The sequence below is a fragment of the Syngnathus scovelli genome, chromosome 1 (genome assembly GCF_024217435.2).
Source record: "Syngnathus scovelli strain Florida chromosome 1, RoL_Ssco_1.2, whole genome shotgun sequence".
Taxonomy (NCBI): Eukaryota; Metazoa; Chordata; class Actinopteri; order Syngnathiformes; family Syngnathidae; genus Syngnathus; species Syngnathus scovelli.
The window spans coordinates 7945256-7967571 of record NC_090847.1 but is presented as its reverse complement, the minus strand read 5'-3'; the positions used below and the strand labels follow the sequence as shown (position 1 = coordinate 7967571).

The 22316-nt window shown below is 41.9% G+C and overlaps 1 protein-coding gene and 1 long non-coding RNA gene across 3 annotated transcripts; one reads left to right on the top strand and one right to left on the bottom strand.

Moving 5' to 3' along the window:
• Window positions 1-3287: 3287 nt before the first annotated feature.
• Window positions 3288-7487, top strand: LOC125984710 (uncharacterized). The gene is made up of 2 exons (XR_007487044.2): window positions 3288-5766; window positions 5877-7487. It is a non-coding gene; the product is annotated as an uncharacterized lncRNA (long non-coding RNA).
• On the bottom strand, window positions 7196-22092 carry dctn4 (dynactin 4). Of its 2 annotated transcripts, XM_049746429.2 has the most exons (14): window positions 21885-22092; window positions 21115-21185; window positions 20835-21013; window positions 20704-20747; window positions 20124-20231; window positions 18969-18989; window positions 16190-16263; window positions 15835-15947; window positions 14957-15066; window positions 14802-14875; window positions 14310-14364; window positions 10396-10503; window positions 8265-8362; window positions 7196-8185 (listed from the first exon to the last, which is right to left on the bottom strand). In XM_049746429.2, exons 1-14 carry the CDS (start codon window positions 22017-22019, stop codon window positions 7963-7965), a joined length of 1413 nt encoding a protein of 470 aa, XP_049602386.1. In that variant the 5' UTR covers window positions 22020-22092; the 3' UTR covers window positions 7196-7962. The 2 variants fall into 2 exon arrangements, with proteins under 2 accessions (XP_049602386.1, XP_049602396.1); XM_049746439.2 differs by lacking the exon at window positions 18969-18989 and having other exon boundaries at window positions 21885-22091.
• Between the last annotated feature and the right edge of the window lie 224 nt (window positions 22093-22316).

Genomic DNA, 22316 nt, shown 5'->3' with positions numbered 1-22316 from the left:
TGCAGGTACACCCCTTCTTCGGATGTCTCGAAGGCATATCGTAGCAATAGTGAAAAAAAGATGCCAAAGAGAGTTGGGGCAAGGACGCAGCCTTGCTTTACCCCACTTGTAATTGGGAAGGGTTCAGATTTTAATCCATTGCACTGTACAGTACCTTTCATATCCTTGTGAAAGGAGACAATCAGTCTCAGCAATTTAGGAGGACAGCCAATGTAGGAATAGAAAACAGGATTTACATTTCACGTTTGAATTGATGGCAGATCGTTAGCTGCGGTGTTGTCTTTGAGAGGCAGGGCCTGATGGGATGGCATGTGGCCAACGTAGGCAAAACTTTGTAAATTGGGCACTTAGACCATTCATTGTTAATATCATTAGTAATATACTTATACATTAGGAAGTTTCCAGTTTGTGTTCCAAACTGAGTGAAGTGTTAGAATATAAATACAGGTTGATATATCAAAAAGTGTATAAAGGACACAAGATAAACCCACACCAAACAAAGCATAACCTTCTTGACAAGAGGTAATAAAACAGAGTGTATCAGAAAATGATGAATACGACACCACAAAGGTAGCCGTGGCCCCTCTCTCATCATTAGCATAACACTTTGTGTTGGGAATGCGTGTCTCTTGCTGCAGGTCAAAAAATGTAAAGTACTCAGAGGTCAAACTCATCCATTCTTAGAGGAGTGCTCTCCGATGACAGCACCACTGCCTGCGTGCGCTTCGGGTGCCCGTGCACAGCCCTTGAGTCTAATTGGGCCTGCTGAAAATCAGTACATTGGATACAAATGGTTGTTCACAGGCATGGCGAGAGGACATTTGTTTGTTCATTTGGCTGTTTGTCCACTTTTAATAGCGCAAGTTGCACAGGAAAGTAATAATAATAATAATAATAATAATAATAATAATAATAATAATAATAATAATAAATATATAGCATTATTTTCAAACTAAAAATAATACAAATGGACCTAAGACAAAGCATTTAAAAAAACAAAAACTAACAAATCTGCTCTAAAAATTAGTTAGAAGTAAATGAATGTATAAAACAAAAGTAAAAAAATAAATCAAACGTAACGATCATGAAAAACCCCAAAACGATTATAACCTTAGTTTCTACCACCATGTTGAAAGTAGTAACTGACTAGCAAACTGCAATTAAATGGAATGAATTGAGTGGCTTTAACTGACCATGTTTGAAGTCAGCTGTGACCACACCCACACTAGCGCAGCCCTACCTCTCTCAGATCTGCCTGCGATGCCAATTTACCAACATTGAATGTAACCCACCTCTGCTGCGCAGGATTTATGCCGGTCACAAAAAATAGAGCCCTTGTCGTTTCAAGTGTTGGTTACAATATATACAACATTTTGCCAAAATCTATTGCACTTTTCTCCCCTTAATGCCCTCATTCTATCAAACACTATAAAACCTAATATAAAAACAACAAGACTGTGAAAGCAAAACCCTTAAAGAGTAGCTGGCATGGAGAAATTCTCACTTAGTGGATTGGCACCAAGATTATCTTTCAAACATAAGCAGGAAACCAAATCTATGAGCCACATCAACAGGAAATTAAAAGGGATGTCAGTGTATACAAACTCGAAGGAAACTGCAGGCAATCCAAGTCCTTTGGGCAGCAAACATCAACAGTGACACAACATGTGTGATATTTGAGGACATCCTGACAGACAAACACACTCCCAGCATCTCCAGTGTGTGGCTAAATAAGCACTCACATAACATTGGCGGTCTCTCGGTAAATAAGCGCTTTTGGGGTAGTCGGTAATTCCGCCGATACATTTTAAAATCATTGCATCACTCCATCTGCGGCTGCTGCGGGTGCAAGATGAATCATTATGCAAATAAAAGCAATGAAACCTCAGATTCCGGATGAGACGGCTGACGCATATTGAATCTCTTAGTCTGGCTGACGTGTACTACAAAGAGAATAGAACAGAAGGGATAACATAAGATGACCATTTCTGATTCTGGGGGTGTGAAAATTGCTTCAAATGGCAAAAAAGTTCAACTAAAATAGTGTTAGTGGAGAAGTTAAATCAAAAGTGGACTCTATAATAAGCGGTTCTTCGTCTAGTCGAGCATTCTGATTAATATTGTGTTGGTGGAAAAAAATCACTGAGCAGATGAATCCACCCTTTTTCATCAATCAAAGGGGGCAGCCATTTTGACATTATACCGCCCTCTGCTGTTGCTGAAAAATGACGTCAAAGTTCCCATTGCGAATGACACAGCTTCACCTGCTTTCTGGGGTTGACACGTTTATGTCAATTTCAGTCGAACTGAAATAATGATCATATTGATTAATAAAATAGTCCTATTTGAGTCAAGTAACGTATTGTAGGCAATACCCCATATTGTACCCCAACTAGTACAAATATTTTCGCATAGCAATGCTGCTCCAACTGCATCTAATCGTGTCATTGTGAGGTGCAGTACGTATCAAACGATCGCCTTGAGTGCAACATTGCATACTGTTGTACTGTAAACAAATAAACATTGATGCATTGATTTAACTTTGCTCTCTTGGGTGGGCGCACAGCGCTGCTTGTTGATGCAACCAGAGGGACTCACCGATTTTTTTACGAGGGGTTGGTGGGTCATGTGGGGCCTCTCAGTCTCCGTTGTTGCTTTGGCTGATCGCCCTCAGTTGGCTCGCTCCTGTGTCTTCACTTTCATGGGGGGGGGGGGGGGGGGGGGGGGGCACACAGCACACAGCACCCAGCGGTGCCTCGCTGGCCAGGAAGCGCCCGGCTTGGCCACCTTCAATGAAATAATTGGACCGAAAACAATTTGAGCCCTAATTGAAATCCTCTCCTATTGAACTTGTTTTATTGCTGGCTTGTGGTAGAATATTGTGTGCGGCATGTAATTCAGTTACTTCTGTTAATCACACAGGACTGTCCTTTGTGTCAGGTCTCGTCCCCAACTGCTCCACTATGTGTCTGTTGTCTTGGTTTCTGTCTGTGTGCTCGCCCCTCCCCTCCTGTGTGCCCATGATCAGTGTGATTGTTCCCACCTTCCTCTCGTTACCTGTCGTGTATAAAAGTCCTGTCTGCCCCTCTCTCCCTGTCGGATCATTGGTTGCTGTCGTTCGGTGTTGTCGTCCTGTCTTGATGCCGTCATGTCCTGCTGTCTTCTTGTTTCACGTCCCGGTCAGTCAGTCAAGTTATTGTTTGTTAAGTCATGTCAGTTTGCCTTTTGAGTTGCTTCAATAAACCCTGGTCCAAGCTGCACTTGGTCGTCCTGCTCCATGCTCCACCCCCGACCGTGACACTTTGCTCGGTGTGGATAAAGTAAACTCTTCCTGTGCTAGCTGCATGCATGACTCTTTGCTCGAAATGTCAATGCAACTCTCATTTCACTCTGCATGTTGATACAAATAAATACGTGTCAAATTATATGTCAGCGCACAGACGGCCAAAGCCTTCTGGGAAGTTCAAGCTGAGGTGTGAGTGACTCAATACATATAGCACATAGTGAAAATGACCTCTAATTACAGGGGCTGAATTCGCTGACAAAGTAGGAATACAACTGTCGTTTAACTGACATGTTTTGGTTGGGACAATCGTACATAATCTCATTTAACTGACATGCTGTTTTGGTTGGGACAACCGTACATAATGTATAAATAAACAACTCATTCGATAGTACAGGCTGCACTCAGAGGTCCCCCGTAACAGACAGTACAATAATACATTTGGTTGGACCAATATTGGTAATGAAACTGCGTATGTAATCTCTTGTCGAGCTCAACCAACATAGAAAAAAAGGACGGATTGACATTATTTACTCTCTGGGACACTGAAAATAGCCGAAGGGAACATCTTGTGATCCAAAGCATACCACATCATGTCAAACATGGTGGAGGCGGTGTTATGTATATGGCATGGGTGTGTAAGTTCTGTTTTGCCATACTGGACAGTGACTTCTGTAAACATCAAGCATTTAAAAGCTTTTGGGTGCCCGCAAATTTAGGTGACGAAAATGGGAGAAAATATGATTCACTTTCACCAAAAGGATCAAGTAACTACTGCAGTGCTGGGGTTTGAAACTACCCAAATCTAAATTTGACTAACTCCCTAATCTGTGATTTCATTCCGAGTTTGCATTTCTTCAGAGTGAAGAGATGATTGCACAAAGGCAGAATTTCCTCCCTCTGGTGACGCCAATTGGCTCCAATTTGAGGCAGTGACCTCGTCTCCGGGGCATTGACACATATAATTCGCCTGGTGATCAATTGAGCAAAAAAAACAAATGAAAGCCCTCAGCGAGTGTGCAGTGTTTGTCTTGTAGTCGGTGGTGGCGGACCAGCGCTCGGCGGATTGTGATCTTTTTACATCTGGGAGTCCAAAGTCAACATTCCAAACAACCTCCAGCCTCGGGAATGCTTTGCCAGGGTGAAAGTGAGAGGAAATGGAGAAAATGAGCACACGAGAGTCAGGCTTTGAAGGCCTTGCCCATATGCCATCGTTCCTCGAGGTGCGTATCGTTGTTAATGATGAACTCTAATGACGCAAATGATGGTCTGCTGAGCAGAAATGGAGGTGGTGATTAATCAGAGCTCGGAGCTCTCGCTTATTTTCTTCTTCTAGTCCTCGTGTGGAAAATGTCCCGAACAATGTAGTGCACACACTTTTTCGTTCCACTTGACACGTTGAGTGTATGAGGAATGGGATTGAAATTCAGGTTTAAAGATCAAGTCTTTTAATTACGTAGATGGAGAGGATTTAAACGCCTCACTTGAGCTGTGGATTTTTTTCCCCTTCTTTTTCCAACCGGTGTCGCTCTTCTCCTGTGGTTGACTTCCTGGCAGTGTGGACCATGATGTAATTGTGGAAACGTCCCACTTGTGATTCCGTGAGGAATTTTACATCTGGCCGAGGTTGGCTTGTTCCCCATTACTAAAAAAAGCCGAAGGAGTGCAGAAGGAAAATGAGAAGACAAATAAAATAAACATATTGCCCATTAATATCGCAGCTGCGATGTTTATTACAAATCCCTGTCAAATGTACGCAGACCATTTTACAGTGCTCTTTACCATACAGTAAGTGCCAACATGAAGAAAACAGGTTGATGTGAAGTGCATCCTGAGTTAATGCAAGGAGTATTATGCAGATTTGAGGATTACAGAATTCTTCTCTCCAGAGTGGTTTTTAGAGATCATATTAGGCAGCAGTTTACAAAGTGTGCCAGAGAGAGATACATGAAGAGAGACAGAGAGATAGAATGACTGACATGCAATGCTATACATTTTCAGTCAAACCCCAAAAATAACTTTGCCGCTCCCCCACACGCACCACATACACGCAAACTAATGTTATCATCTCACAATATACATCATCAACGCTGCATGGTGATACACTGGTTAGCACATTTGCTTCACAGTTCAGAGGTTGTGGGTTTGATTCCATTCCGGCCCAGTGGAGTTTGCATGTTCTCCCTGTGTCTGCGTGGCTTTTATCCGGCTTCCCCCCCACATCCCAAAAACTGCCAATTGGGCGCTCCAAATTGCCCATAGGTGTGCGAGTGTCGCACGCATGGACGAAAATCACTCCACGTATGCGGAGTTTGTTGTCAAAATAATACATTTACTGAAACACACAGCACAACAGCGGCAGTTCCAGTCAAGACCCGGCAAAACTCCCGCTCACTGTCTACTACTTCCGGGTACAGAGGACCCGTTATAAACATCACACTGTCCATGTTACACGCAAAATTATACATTGTACAACAATAACCGTAAGTATCATATTCTCAAACAATAATTAGCTCCGACTACCAGCAGTATTGCGAGTTTTGATCATCATCACTCAGTGTCGCATTGCTTTAGGAGCGTCTTTGTGTTTTAGGATGGCTTTACTGCTCCCACTTGCTTCCTTTGGAGGCATGATTAGAGTTGATGCAATCCTCAGAGTAACGAGAACATAACGAACGGAGTCAGTTGGCATGCGGGTCCTCTCGGCTCATCTCGCGAGGTTCGACAACCGAATTTCGTCCGACATCCGAAGCAAACAAATCTCAAATTTTTTGTTCGAATACCGATTTGTTCGAGAACCGGGACCTTCGAAAACCGAGGCTCCACTGTACTTACTGTGGGACCTCACTCTCCCACTTTTGCAGAGCTTCATTTATTTATGTGTCTGTAATGTAATCTTGTGATTATAGTCATGAGTGGATCATTTCAAAAAAGATTTTATCTCAACTGAATTACAGCTATGTATATCTTAGCATTTCTAAGTGTGTCCATCTGTTCTCAATCTAATATAGGATTTGCATTCCAATCAAGAGGACTCAACCAGTGCAGGCTGATTTAGAAGAGCACTAGAATTCAGTTAGTGACTTTTAATGGGCGCCTGGACCGTTTCTGTGGCACGGATTCACTCTGTGACGATTTTATTACCTCATTTTCAGGGGCGCTGTATAGTCGCTCCTCTAAGCTGTTTATGTCTGCTGAAGATAAAAGAAAATCATTGCTTTATTACCCAGATGGAGAGGATCTGTTTACAGAGCAGACCTGCGTCGAATAACTGAACCTGCCTTATTCCTTATAAGCTGTCCCGTGTGTAAAATAGCATTTTTCCATCAAAACCCAGTGTTGGCGACGATATTTCATCTCCAGATAACGTTTCGTCTTGCTTGGCTTCTTGTTAACATTGCAGCGCAGATGTTTGTTGTCCTCTAACTGCATCGGACAGACATCATGAACACTCTTCAAGCAGGTCTATTGGAGCACAGTATATGATGAGGAAAGTGCCCTCTGACCTAACCATCTTGCATTGAAATAAAAGACGGCCTGCAGCGACATCTGGTGTTAAAACAAGGTATAAATACCCTTAAGAATTATATCAGCACACGGAGCTCGAACACTTAACGAGAAAAAAAGAGATCGGAACAATTCTAATTCAAGACTTAGTTATCTGTGGAATATGTTTTATAAAGTATTATATTTCTTGCTCATGCAGTTTGGCTAATTGACACTGAGTTGTTGTGGATAACAATTCATGTGATTTGTACAGAATACTGAGTCAACCCTGAAGACTACCTTGAAATATAGATTTAAAATAAAAAAGTATTGTGCAGCAGCACTTCTGATATTTTTCTTTTCAAGCAACAGGCTTTGTAGCCCCAAAAGGTTCAATTTGTACATGTTAGTACACAAAAACACTGGTATGTTGCAGGATAACCTTTATTAGGTAATAGATAAGATTACTTGGTTGTTTTTTCCTCTTCATTTTACCAAGGCTACAAATTGGAACCGAAAGTGACAGCAGCTTACAACACTAAGACGGCTAATCAAACAGTACAGTTCAAAAAGAAGAGTCGTTACAGTCAAGTACAGAGCTTCTTGTAGTGTCAACAGTTAATTCTCGATTCGCCAAAGAACAAAGTGGAGTGCAGCAGCATGTGTGCAATGACAGTTGTAATATTTATTATAGATGATCCATGCGGGTTAGTGCAACGCTATTGAGTAAGCTACAGGCGCGCGCGTGTGCGAGCAGTGATATGGATTGTTCTGATTGGATCTCTTCTTCTGCTCATCTTTTATCCGGCCAAGTTTCAAGTAAATTTCTTGCTGCTGCTGTTTTATGCATTTCATCATAACTGCAAAGAGCTTCAGGACAAACGGTTGCTTTGAACTAGAATACAAAATAAGCTTGAAGGGAGGGGATGAGGGGAAAATATTGCAGCAGCAAAGACTGTGTAGTCAACTACGAGTCCCCCATGATACTGACATTTTATAGTACGGGACTACTGAATTCTAATTGGACATGATGCTCTTATCTGTTTGTACTCGTCTAGTAATATAGGCTGAACTGCATGTTGTAATTCGTCAAAGGTCAAAACTGCAAAATAAAGAAATGGGTGAACAGAGGGGTTACAGACGCCTGAAATAAGAAATAGTTTGGAACGTTAGGTTTGAAAGTTTGCGGGCGTTCAGGGGACTAGCGGCCCGAGACTCAGCTCGACGTGGTGCGTCAGCCAAATCGCCTTGGCGGCGCCGTCAGTGCCCCCCTCCTCACTCGGCCTGACGGGAGCGGCGAGGTCCCGAAAGTCGTGACGGATCTTAAATGAAACGGTCACATCGGTGTCATCCTCTTTGCGTGGGATCACTTTGATGAAGAAACCAATCTTGTTGGATTTTCTGAAGGCAACAATGCTGGAGGAGGAGAGCAGATGCAGAGTTGGCCGGCAGTTGGAATTCTCAAAGCGTGTGTGTAAATGTGTGAGATACTTACTCCGGGTCATCCTGGAAGTCCTGCGGTTCGGCCAATTCATCATACTCAGCGGCAGCATCCTTCCCTGCCAACACTAGCTCCTTGCGAGGCACGATGACCTTCAAGATAAACACCAACCAAATGCTCTTACCTTGCCTCTTCAAGTTCTAACCGTCATCCTATGTGACATCAGCATATCACGAAAGCATCAGCTCACCACGGCAGAGCTGAACTGTGTGTGGATTCTATTAATGTCTGCCGCACCTTTTGTTGTCTTCCACCAAGGAGCAAAAAAAAAAGCACTTCTATCGACCTATTTCCAGCCAGCAGCACTACGTGATTAAGTCTGCACGCGTCTCGCCTTTTCCTTTGACTTTTTGCTACACTTGGTTTGAAAGGACACAGGTAAGGAAAACAAGAAGAAAAATATCTTTGGGAAGTTACTGTGAAGTGAAGTTGACTTCCAAACAGAAAACTACCGGTGTGCGGCATTAGGGAATGTTTTGACTGAAGTTGCTGTGGCATAATTGTGCAAAACGAACATTTCCCCCAGTGAGTCACTAGCAAACAAGTAAAGCGCACAGGTCAACATGTCACACCGAGAGGTGAGCCAATTTCCCTTCCCTCCACCTCTTAGCCTTTATTTTTGGAAGGCCCGGTCAATGGAAGTCGAGCATGAGTCCCTCCAGGTGTTTGAATACCAAATGAAGCAGAGAGATGAGTGCACGCTCACTTTGGCCGCAATGTGCCTGGAAATAGGTCAAGCTCTTGTTTTGGCCACGAGCTCGGACTTATCTAGTCAGCGCCAGTGAATTCATCATTAAAAGAGGCCAAGACAAACAGGCTGTTGTGTGGGCTGGGCCGGGCCCGGCCTCGGTAAGGCCTCTGGCAACATGCGGCTCAGTGGACCGTCGCCGGATGGAATCACAACTCTGGTCATTGTGCCTGTGACAGCTTACAAATGGAGCTCAAACTGGATCTGACTTCCCTGTGAGACAAATACTGCCAGGTCCAGATAGCCAACGTGACATGGCAGCACTGGCTCAAATTCAAAGCAGTTTTTAAACAATGTTTTATTGTTTTCAACATGCAGTGGCTACACTACCAACTTCTCAATGCCCCCCAACCATACACGTTTAGCAATGTTTCCGCTTTTTTTTTTTTTTTTATATACATGACTTCCCCTTAAAGTGATCACTGCGACTACTTCACAAAATCTTAACACGTTTGTATAAACATAAATTAGCAAATCAAATCAGAATACAACAATAATGCAAACAAATCTGTGGCTTCATCACTTTCACTTCATTTTTCATGAAACCATGCATGCAAGACTGGGGGCTGCATTTTGGAGCTGAAGCAATCAAAACACGATATAAAAGCAAAAATAAAACATACATATTAAAAAAAAAAAAAAAACTCTGAAGTTGCTGCTATTGCAATTGGAAAATTACCTTCTGCTATACTGCGATTTAAATTGGAATGTGATGAATTGTTCATCCCCAATTTGTAACCACACTGTCTGTATTTGTTTCTCGACAGTTAAAACATCGTGACTACTTTCCACCATGCTAAATTTCCTCGATACTACCTTAAGGAACAAATATCTGCCATTTTCCTCGCCTCCACAAACAGCCATTGCACCACTATTACAGAATGTGTAAATTTTGTGCATCAGTGCCAGAGAGACCCGGAACTGCAGTTATACTTCATTTCAATGGCACCCCTGCTCCGTTAGCAGGAAAAACACGCACAAGATGCTGAGATGAGAAAGCCCTGAATACAAACGACCAACGAATGTTGGGATTAGCCCGGCAAATGTGATCCCAAAGCGGCAATGAAAGACAAACAACAATTTTTCTTCCCCACAGTTGCTCACTTGGCCAGGTAGCCCTCGACTGCAGCATTTTCCAAAACCACTGCTGACTGCTAATGGTATTTCACTTGAGGCCAATGGGGCCAATTAACCAAAACATGCCTGCAAAGACACATCAGTTTATCACTGCTGGCTGCTGCATTTGTATGTTTTTCGTGTCTTAATTTGGATTTTACCCTAAATAATGTATATTTAAAAGGTGGTACACAATAAAAGTAATAACTCAAATGCATTGCAGCCATGTAATTTCATTTAAGTACATGATAGAGGTCATACCTCTGCAGTACTGTTGATGTCATCGGGATCGTCCTCGTCACAAGAAACCAGTGTGACGTGGGTGACGCTCTCCACTGGGTTGGTCAGAGTCAGCAGCACTTGACTCTCCTACAGAGATAAGAAAGCAAAACTTTCAGCTCACATCAATAGAACCAGCAATGCTTTTCCTGGAGATCTGATGGACATCTGCTCGTTTGAGACATTTTGTAAACCTACAAGTACCGTAATTTCCGGACTATAAATCGCGGGTTTTTTTTCATAGTTTGGGTGGGGGGCCGACTTATACTCAGGAGCGACTTATATATGTTTTTTTTTCACAAATTTTTACTTGATCATTAAAGGGCTAGGGACATCCTTTTTTTTTTTCAATTAGAACGGAATTTGATAGAATGTATAAAGTGAACACATTTGCCGCATTGGAAATTAAAAATGGACACCGATTACTAAGAATAAAGCTGAAATGAAATGCCAGTTCATCGATCGGGTCCCGCACGAAGCCAAACTGGCGGCGCCATTATTGTGACGTCACAAGTTGTACATCTGGATGTCAACAAACCCAAACAACATGGCAGATGATAGCGACAGCTCCGTTTCTAGCGGCAATATTAGCATCATTTTATCCGATTCAGAAACCTCTTTTGACGCAGAATATGATGAATCTAGCCGTTCACTTGGGCTGAGCTGAGCACATTTTCTGAATTGTGCCCCTCCCGTCACTCTGGTTAGGTTGGCATAGTAAAAAGTGCTCTTGGGGGCTTTAGAGTGCCGAGTTGATCTCGGCACATGAAGACATGACCACCTGCAACGTTTGGTTTAGGTTTTATAAGCATTTTTAATTTTATTGCTTAAATCGCATTTTCTCGACGAGCTGAGCACGTTTTCTGAATTGTGCCTCTCCCGTCACTGTGGTTAGGTTGGCATAGTAAAAAGAGTAGAATGCCGAGTTGACCACTGCGCATGGAGAAATGAACATCTGCAGCGTTTGGTTTAGGTTTTAGGCGCATTTTTAATTTTATTTCTTAAATCGCATTTTTTCGACGAGCTGAGCACGTTTTCTGAATTGTGCCCTTCCCGTCACGCTTCGACATACTTTTCAAAGTCAAAGTCTCAAAGTCTCCTTTATTGTCAATTCCTCCGCATGTCAAGACACACAAAGAGATCGAAATTACGTTTCTCACTATCCCAGGGTGACAAGACAGAGTTCACAACGCACATACAAGTAAACAACACGGGAAAATTAAAACGAGAAGATGAACAATAAGAGTGATAGCACGCTAGCCGCTCCCGATGCACAGCAGAGTCCGGAAAGATGACAGTCAACCAGGCCACTGTGAACACGAGCACACAGCAGGCACGCACTGTCCGGTTCGTGGATCCTATCAGGCGAACTCAACCCATCTTGTCGTCCCGCGAACGAACGTACGCCAGGATAATGGAAGGCACGGCTAGGCGAGCTGGGTTGGCCGCAAACCTGGCCCGACGTCTCCGCGCTGGCCCCTCTTCTCTTTTTGTTTACATTCACTGAAGCTAAACGCGTACAATTTGAGACGTCATGAGACGTCACTTCCGGCTGGCGGCTCGGTGCAGTCAAACTCGTCTGTGCGGCAAATTCTAATTATATTTTTCAGAGAAACAGCTTCCTTTTCGTTGTTTCGAGCGTCAATTTATATTTATAAGCCCATAAGCTAACTGAAACCGATTTATACATATACCGGTGTCTCTAGCCCTTTAAGACATCACTTACTTACAAGTATAGTTGACCACTTCCTGTGTTATTTTTAGTATAGTTGATCACTTCACATGCTTTTATATCTTTATCTTGAACATATTCAAAACATAAAAAATAGAGAAAACATCAAATAAAGCAATTAACACTTAATAGCACCATATCCAAGTCCACTGTCTGCTGTATGTACACTTGCTCCATTTTTGCTCCTCTTATATTTATTATTATTATTTATTATTATTTGTTTACTTATCATTTATTCAACACTCTTATTTATTCATTGTTTGTGCCTTCTTGTTTTTTTTTGTGTTACTTGTATGCATATGTGTACTATCTCACCGAGGGATAGTGGGAACGTAATTTCAATCTCTTTGTGTGTCTTGGTATATGAAAAAAAAAAATGAAAAAAAAAATCAACAATAAAGCAGACTTTGACTTTGATAAAACAACCAAATAAACAAAACAAAAAACTACATCTGAAAAAAAAGATATTTTCAGACGAAACTGGATGAGGGCGCTCTAAATTTCACCGTTGGCCGTGACTCATCAACTGGGTGGGCTTAAGAAAGATGGCACCAAAAATAAACTCATATTTTGCAGGTTACAAACTTCAAGTTGTAAAATATGCAGCTGAAAACAGTAATCGAGCAGCAGAAAGAAAGTTTGGAGAACCGTGATGTACCAACGCATTACTGTAATTAGAATTTCAAGTGATGTCAGTGGCGCGGCGCGGCGGTTGTTTATATAAAGGACAAACGTACCCACGTAAGGTCTACCGGCATCGTTAGCGGTGATCATTTCTAAGTGACACTAAGGACAAAGAGTTTGAAGGAGTTAAGGATTTGGAGTGACATAGGAGGTTTGAAAAACTATTATGGCTTTTATGCACGCCCGGTCCTACTCTACTGAGTCGGGGGCCGGCGCTCGGCCGAGTGGCTGTCCGCGAACGGTGCATGGGGCTCGGACATGGCCATTACGCACGCCCGGTCCTATGCCATGGAGCTCTCGTGTCTGGAAGTCCACGCCGCCACACGCTTGGAAGTTTGTTTTGTTTAATAAAGAGCCGTTTACCAAACCCACGTCTATCCTTGTACTTTGTTAACGCTACAATATAGTTATATACTGGATCTGTGGAATAAAGACGAGGCTGACGTCAGGGCGCACGCGCGGCGATGTTGACAAAGGACGAGGAATTTGATCGATGGATTTAATGGATTTAAAGTGCACGGATGGTTTGATAATATTATTGCTTATATTGTAGTTATTTGAAATATAGTTTAGCTATCGTTATATGAGCCTGTGGAATATTTTGAAGTGCAAGCGCCCTCAGCCGCGCGCACCCATTGTTGACAAAGAACGATCGATGGATTTAATGAATTGGAGTGACACAGATGATTTTATAAACGTGTTATTCATGTAATCGTTTTCTTTAATAACTCTACATGTTACGTCAGGCCCATTCTCAGCTCTTCGTTTGTGTTTGTCACGTTAGCATACCTATCGTTTAGCCTGTTGCTATCATATCGAACGATCGATGGATTTAATGAATTGGAGTGACACCGATGATTTTATAAACATGTTATTTATGTAATAGTTGTCCTGAATCACTCTATATGTTACGTCAGGCCCGTTCTCAGCTCCTCGTTTGTGTTTGTCACGTTAGCATACGTATCGTTTAGCCTGTTGTTATCGTATCGAAAGATCGATGGATTTAATGAATTGGAGTGACACCGATGGTTTTATAAACATGTTATTCATGTAATAGTTGTCCTTAATCACTCTATATGTTACGTCAGGCTCGTTCTCAGCTCTTTGTGTTTGTCACGTTAGCATACCTATCGTTTAGCCTGTTGTTGCTATCGTTTAGCCTGTTGTTGCTCGTTCATGACTGTTTTTGGTGTGGGATTTTGTCGAATAAATTGCCCCCTAAAATGCGACTTATACTCCGGAGCGACTTATAAGTTTTTTTTCACTTTTTGGGGCATTTTATGGCTGGCGCGACTTATACTCCGGAGCGACTTATAGTCCGGAAAATACGGTATATGACCAAATCACACTTCTGCAGTGCCATAACAAAAATATGAAGAGAATAAATAATGAATACAAGTGCAACATATTTGATGATTATCCCTTTTCTAGCATCTAACTAGACAGACTCACCTTCTAGCATCTAACTAGACAGACTCACCTTCAAGTGGCGCAGATTTGGAATGGACATAATTCTCACTTCAGGGATGTAGCTCCTACAGAAGAGAAAGGCAGGACTAAATTTACAGTTCATTACAAACAATAATAAAAAAGCATCCAAAGATGTTTCATTTTAAGCGCAAAATGAAAAACAAGAAACACTATAAACGCTCATTGAAAGCGATCAAAATAAATAATTAATATTACATCCCCCAGGGGTAAAACTGCAAATGAGAGCATTTCTTGAATACATAAAAATCACCATAACAAAGACAAAGAAGCAACAAAGAAAAACACCGGTAATTTCTGATTATATGTACATCTGATTACTAAAAATATATCGATATTTGTAACATTTTCCCAAATCATTCCAGAACTGATGTGCTGCACTGCTGCCAACATGTACCAGGCACATTAGGCACAAATTTATAACAACAAAAAAATGCTGCAGCCTTCGAATGTTGAAGGTGAATGTGCGATGATCGACACTCACACAGCAACCAGTTGAATCTTAAACTTGATTGAAGTTGGATTGAATTCGGGTTTGCTCAGGTTGTGCTCGCATTTCTGAAAGGAAAAAAAATGAACAAGTTAAATCCATCTAAATATGGGATATAAATTATTGAATGAGTGTGTTGCTGGACTGACCCTGCAGCGCAGCGAGCGCTTCATTAGCAGATGTTTGTGCCGCGGGTGCAGCTGCGAGGCTCCTGCAGGCTGGAAGTCCGGCTGGAGGAGGCGCTGGCGCAACCGGGTCACTGCAAAGAAGTAATCACTTGAATGATGAATACATTTTTGTGTAGCGTACTAGCAGTGGGTGAGTATATGTACCAGATTGTGTCTTAATTCAAGGAACTTTAACTCATGAAGAATGTCAATATCCATTTAACACATCGATGAATAATGTGCACCGGAGAGACAGAAAGGTCTTTGCTCGCAATTACCTGTCAATGCGTTACTTCAAATTTTTATGTATCCACAGTACCAGTGCTAGTGATACTTGGTATCAGTATCGGTGAGTACTCAAGAGTGATTATTATTGGTATTGGTCTGAAAATAATTTGCGATTTTGAACATCCCCATACAGTACAATACCGTGATTCCCAACCACCATTATTTATTCAATAATGATGCCACTTTAACATATTTGTTTTATGGTGTTCCAGATTTTTAGATGGTAAATGAGTGCCTGGATTTAGGGTTAGAAAAGATCTCTTGTAGCAAATTAGTATCATGAGAATAGTGGAAATATGATTCGCACAGTATATGATTAATAAAACTAAATGACAGATTAAACAGTCAAAATTGTTGGACAGGAATATCACTGACCATGTTTTACTATTTTGCAGATCACTGACCATTTTTTACTATTTTGCAGCTGGCTATTGAGCAAGGCTGACTGCCTCCAAACTTTCATTATAGCAAACCTTAAGCTTCTTGCAGTAGATCCAACTAACATTAATTGACAATACCTTTGATTAAAGCAATCAGAAAAGTGTCCAAAGATTATCGAGTAGATGGCTTACCCTCTGGCAAGCAGATGGGCCTTGTGTAGCAATCTTCAGGCAGAGGCTCCACCTCATCAACAGCCTGGGCAGGCTCGATGGTGATCTCTCGCTGGTCCTCCCCCTCTTTAAGGCTGCAAAGAAACATGGCCAGCCATCAATATTGCCAACCTCCATCCATCCCTGTCCTAATGACTTTTCCTTTTACCACTAAGGCAATTATTCATTATCATACAAAAGATGGGAAAGAAGTGTCACTCTGTAAGTGTGATATAATGAAACGGAGGGTGCCAAACCGCTGTCAATATGCAAATCAGAAAGTGGCCCTTTCAAGTCACAACATTTAATCAAGTTGACTGTGAAAAATGTAACTCACGAAAGACCCGCCAGAGTGGAAATGGGCGCTCCAGACCTCTGCCGCTGCAGTCGTGTTCCAAGGCCATACTTTTCCTACATGACCGTGAAAGAACGGGGTCATACAGCCGGTCTATTCAACACGAGTAGTGCTTAATCTACAGTGATGTTTTTTTTCCCCCTTCTACGGATTGTTTTTAACAGAAGGTGATGTGTACAGTAACCAAAAAGATGGACAACATGGAGAACAGCTGTCAAGACAAACAAAAATGTCAGAGGCAATTCATTTATATCGTGAGAGACAAACACCTTTCTGCTGAGGATAGCAGGAGAGAATTCAAGCTGAAATTGTTGTATTATATGCGTATTGTATGTTTTCATATTAAGTTGTACATGGTTGTAACATAGAAATCATTTCAGCTCACTCAAACCATCTACAATTTTAAATAGATGTATTTAAAAAAGCTGAAGTTTACTGTTTTAAATTTTCCTTCATTTGGCACTTGTTTCTTGTATTCTTGCACTCTTGTATGCTGCTGAGACAAGAAAATTTCCCCACTGTGGGATAAATAAAGTTCTATCAATCAATCAACCAAAATACATCAATATGACAGATTTGAACTTGGCGCAAAAAAATCAAAGACAAAGAGGGAAGATAATACACAATGCACCTGTCGAATGACTGATGCTTTAAGAAAGAGATTAGAAAATCTCTTGTCTGAATGTTTTTGGAATTTCTTTTATAAATATTTAGTTTTTCACCATTACATGTACCGTAATTTCCGGACTATAAGCCGCGACTTTTTTCCAAAATTTTGGACCATGCGGCTTAGAGTCAGGTGCGGCTTATATACGATTTTTTTTGTGATTTTTGTGATGACTTGATCACTTTTACTCTTAACACTATTGTATACAGTAAAAGCTACAAAACAAACTGACAAATAACTCGTTTTCAAATCAGACAAGTAAAAACTGGTCAAATATTTCAAAAAAAGATATTAAAAGTGAAGACAATTTGCAATTCTAGTAATGACACACGAATTTGATGCACAATTTGTCTTCGCGGGCCACATAGAATGATGTGGCGGGCCGTATCTGGCCCCCGGGCCTTGAGTTTGACACCTGTGCTCTAAACCCTTTCACTTACTCTGCCATGTCACTCAGAGATTACACAAAGCAGTGGCGCTGTTTGGCCCATCTGCATTGTATTGAAACCCAATCAATCAGCATTTAAATTAAATTCTTCATTCAATTCATTTTTCTCACCAAAAACAAGTTGTAATGAATGTGAACTTTTAATGCATTTTATTCAGAAGTTTACTTTGAACCTTAAACGGCGGCGCGGCGTACTTATGGATTTTTACGGCCTCCGGCCTCCAGGGGGCGCTCTAGCAGGAAGCAAGAGCGAGACAGGCGAAGAAGAGATAATGCGCCGAAGAAGACGTGCTAGTTTGTGTTTACATTTCGCGCATCACGCAGAACGCGATCAAGTCGGACATTACTGAAAGGAAGCCTTTATACACAAACCGTCATCATGGGGGACAAAAGAAATGCATATGATGCCGCTTTTAAGCCAAAGGCAGTCGATGTTGATGACATTATCTCGTGTCTACTCTGGAGCGTACTTATGGATTTTTACGGCCTCCGGTCTCCAGGGGGCGCTCTAGCAGGAAGCAAGAGCGAGACAGACGAAGAAGAGATAATGCGCCGAAGAAGACGTGATCGTCTCGCGCATCACGCACACACCCGCATTCACACAAAGACAGGAAGCTTTTATACACAAACCGTCATTATGGGGGACAAAAGAAATGCATATGATGCCGCTTTTAAGCTATACGTGTCGCTCGCTAGTTTAATGTAATTTAGCGCTTTGTGCATGAATAAGATTAGCATGAACAGACCCTCTTCACACTCGAAGAAATGCATAAAACCGACGACGAACGAGAGACTGAGAAAGTGTGAGGCGAAGGATATCTAACGCTATTCCAATCGGACACTAAGGAGGAAGACTTCGATGGTTTCAGTGCACAGGAGGAAGATGAAGACGGCTCTTTTTTTTACTTTTATTGGTATGTTTTTTTTAACCAGCCATGTTAGTGCTGTGCTACCGTGTTGCTGCTGTGTTACCGCCGCGTCTCAGTGACTTTGCTGTGTTACTTCCGTGTTGCTGCGGTATTACTGCCGCGTCACAGGCAGTGTTTGGAAAGAAATGTTAAGGTATGTTATTAAAGCTTTAAAAAAACTTTCTGTGTCCAGTCTTTCTTTGCTAATAACTCGTGTGCACACTTCCGCGTTGCTGCGGTACTACTGCTGCGTCACAGGCAATGTTTAGAAAGACATGTTCAAGTATGTTATTAAAACGTTAAAAAGGCTTTCTATGTACTGTCTTTCTTTGTAAAAAACTCGTGTGCACGTGCGGCTTATAGTCCGGTGAGGCTTATGTAAGAAAAAAACCTGAAATATCCCTGAATTTTAGCTGGTGCGGCAGATAATCCGGTGCGGTTTATAGTCCGGCAATTACGGTAACTTTATTTGCCTATTAGCTATAATTGCACAGTTATTCAATATTTCATCATATGATGTCAATTGTTTTGGGAAGCAACCTATACTCTTCTTTTTAATATAAATGTGCAAGATTAATATACTAATGCGTTTCTTCTCCCCTGCTAACCTCACACAAAAAAGGCTCCGTTGTGCATTTCACCGCAGGGGCATTCATGTGATCTGTGAGGTCAGACACAACAATTAAGATATCAAGACTACAGTACATACTAAACTACAACTATCCAAATAGAACTCACCACCACATGAATAGTGTGTTGCTGGAAGGGGGGGGGGATCAAAAATAAAATACCAGGGTGCGTTAGCAAAGGAAAGGGGAGAGAACAAAGATGCATGAGCAAACAACAATTGGCGTGCGACAGCAATACACAGCGCATTTTCTCAGTTGGATAAACAAAAAAGACATGTAGGACATCTCAATCTAAGCATCAAGGCAAACTGATGTTTGTGCAATTTAGTGCCACTTTGTCTAGTCCAGTGTTTCCCAACCTTTTTTTCATTCATGGCACACCTTTTCATTGGAAAAAATCTCGCGGCACACCGCCAACAAAAATCTGTTAAGCTCCTATATTAAAATCAGTTATATTACAACGAAACACGTAGAGTCCTATTCCTATATATATATATGGAGAGTCGAATAATTTAATAGAAATAAATACTAAATATTCTTTAAATTGTATTCCTTTTTTTAAATAAAAGTGACAGTTTTTTAAAAAGGTTTTAGACGGTGTAAGAAATAAACTATTTAAAGTGATTGTGATTAAAATAAAATAATCAACGTGATTTTGTTTACTGTTTTAGACTAGGTCTATAAATATTGTAACAATAAGAACAAAGTCACTTTTAAAGACCCTCTGCTGTTCTGACAGCAGCTGAGTGGCTATCACAGTCGAGGAGTCTCGACTTGACTGCTTATTTTACGTATGTGAAAAATAACCAATCCAGGTTCTCCGGTTGAACTGCATTCTCTGATTTCCATTGGACCACAAACGCACCACAACCGTCATAGTGTCTGTCACTGTTAGCAAAAGCACACAGCAACACACACATAAACTGAATATGTGCCGATGCAATACAATCATATCGACACAATATGAAATCTCAAGATTCTCCACACATGCACGATTAGCAAGTGGCTGACCAGGCCTTGCGCGAACTGACCAGTGATTTGGCCATCCTGTTTACAATGCGCTCCGTAATTAATATTGGACAGTCCCACGGCACAGCTGAACGTCTCTCACGGCACACCAGTGTGCCGCGGCACAGTGGTTGGGAAACACTGGTCTAGTCAACCTGGTCCTGTGACATACTGATTGATATACGATGTGCCTAACAAATTTCCAAAACTTGAATATTCAAGTGAGTCTCCGTTTGTCACAGAGGACAGAGCGTACCGAGAAAGCGAGAGGCATGCACTGTCTTCTCCTGGCCAGCTTCTTCCTGTCGCGCTCCTGCTTCTCTCTGTGAGCCAATTGCTGGTAATACTCAATCAGCTTGTTGATCTGCAATAAAGAGAAATTCACATCAGGGCCTTTTTTTTGTTTTCAGTCGTTTTTCACACTTTATTCAAGTATGTGTTACCCCCACCAACACTAGATGGTGGTCACACTTCATCAACATGGATAGTGTTTTTTTTTATAGTTCTTCAATATGTGTATGGCAGCTAAGAATGGCGATGTTGAAATCAATCATTGCCTTTGCAGTAAATAACGGCTTTACGATGCAACAATTACATTCTAGATCCGATTAATTCAATTTCCATTATGTCCCATGGACAAAACGGCATCTATATCTGAAGCAATCCATCGATCAGCACCCGCAGCAGATTGTGCTCAACCACAGAGGTTGCACTGTACAAAGTTACACTATGAGCTATTCCGAGAATTCTGTCAGAGACAGCTATTCAGCACATCAAAACATGTGATCATCCCAAGGCAATGTAAATGACTGCAAAGAAGGAATGGGACAGCATACTCGCTGATTATGGCAGTTCTCAGGCTCTTGCCACCCACCGCTGGCTGCAAATAACAAACACAGAATTACAGGACGTAGTCATTAAACATGGCCACAGTCTCACATATCATACATCCTATATCAGTACCCACCCACTGACTTGTCAGCCATCCCTACATCCCTGGAGGTCCAGCGGCAGAAGCCACAGGCCAGGTAGTACGCCTTTTTCATTGACGTCTTGGTGGGGTCATCGGGCAGAGGAGCCGGGATGTTGGTGGCCCGAGTTGACAGGGTGTGCATGCAACATGGGCAGTCGAAGCAGTTGGCACACCTACAATAGTAGAGGGATGTAAATCAATGAAGTATTGTAAAAACACCACCTGTAATATCAACTTTGGAGATATGTAGAAGTCAAGTTCAAGTTAACCTCACCTGTTCTTTTTCAGCTTGGCTTCTGCAGATGGCATGTTTTCCAAGCAACTTGGACAATAATGGGAGTCCACCTGATCAGTGAGCGGTTGTGTAGTAGACATGAAAATCTAGTTATTTGTGCGGTATGTCGAAATGTTAAGAGTAAAAAAAACACTCGGTTATTTACTCTGGAATCACGGACATTCCAAAATGTTGTTACACAAGTTTGCTAAAAGCAGCAACATCAGTGAACATTGTGGAATGGAACATATACTAATATATAGTTTGAATTTGATCATAAATTCGATCTGAAGCCGGTGAAAGGAAACGTCGATGATGAAATTTAAAATAATGTTTGGTTTCGGAAGCAGAATTTGGCCTTTCTGGGCGTGGTGTTTGTATTGGTGTCTAAATTAAAATGCATTGACATATCATATAGCAGCTGGCTGTGGCATGAAATACTATAAATGATTGCAGCAAGTTTTCGGTAACATTCATGAACTTGTCAACGATTAACAGTTAGCGAATGCTAGGCTAGGCAGCTTTAACGCCCATCGACGCTAGCGCTAGGACTATATACGGAAGTTAAACACACACAAAGCCAATCAAATGACAGGATTGTTTTACAATCAGTGACTGGCAGGTCGCACAGCCAATCTATACATTTGACCCTGCCTATCTGTCATATCGACGGGTAGCAAACCAGCTAATATCACAGAGCCACTGACTTTAAAGAAAATAAGCTAAAAGGCTAGCGTGTCAAAATTAAAGGATAAAATCACATAACGTACCTCGTGAGACACACATTCTAGGGATCGTAGCTCACTGCAATAACGACAGTAATACAGCTGGGACAGAGGAGCCCGGATCTTTTTCTCTCCGCGAATCAGATAGACGACGCTATCTGGCTGGAGCAGAGACGCCATCCCTGCCCGACTTCCACGGTGACTGTGCTTGTCTCGTCACGGCTGGTCGGCTGTTGTGGAAGCGAATCTCGAGCTTAATGTTGACCTCTTGTGGCGATCGTTGGAACTGAATCCACGTTCACAAATAGCTGCAAGACAGAAAGGATGGCCTGGAAAAATAATTATCCACACATCCATCTTTCATACCGCTTTTCCCCACAGAGGTCGCGGGCGTGCTGGAGCCTATCCCAGCAGACAGGCAGTAGAAGGGGGACACCCTGAACCGGTTGCCAGCCAATTGCAGGGCACACAGAGGCG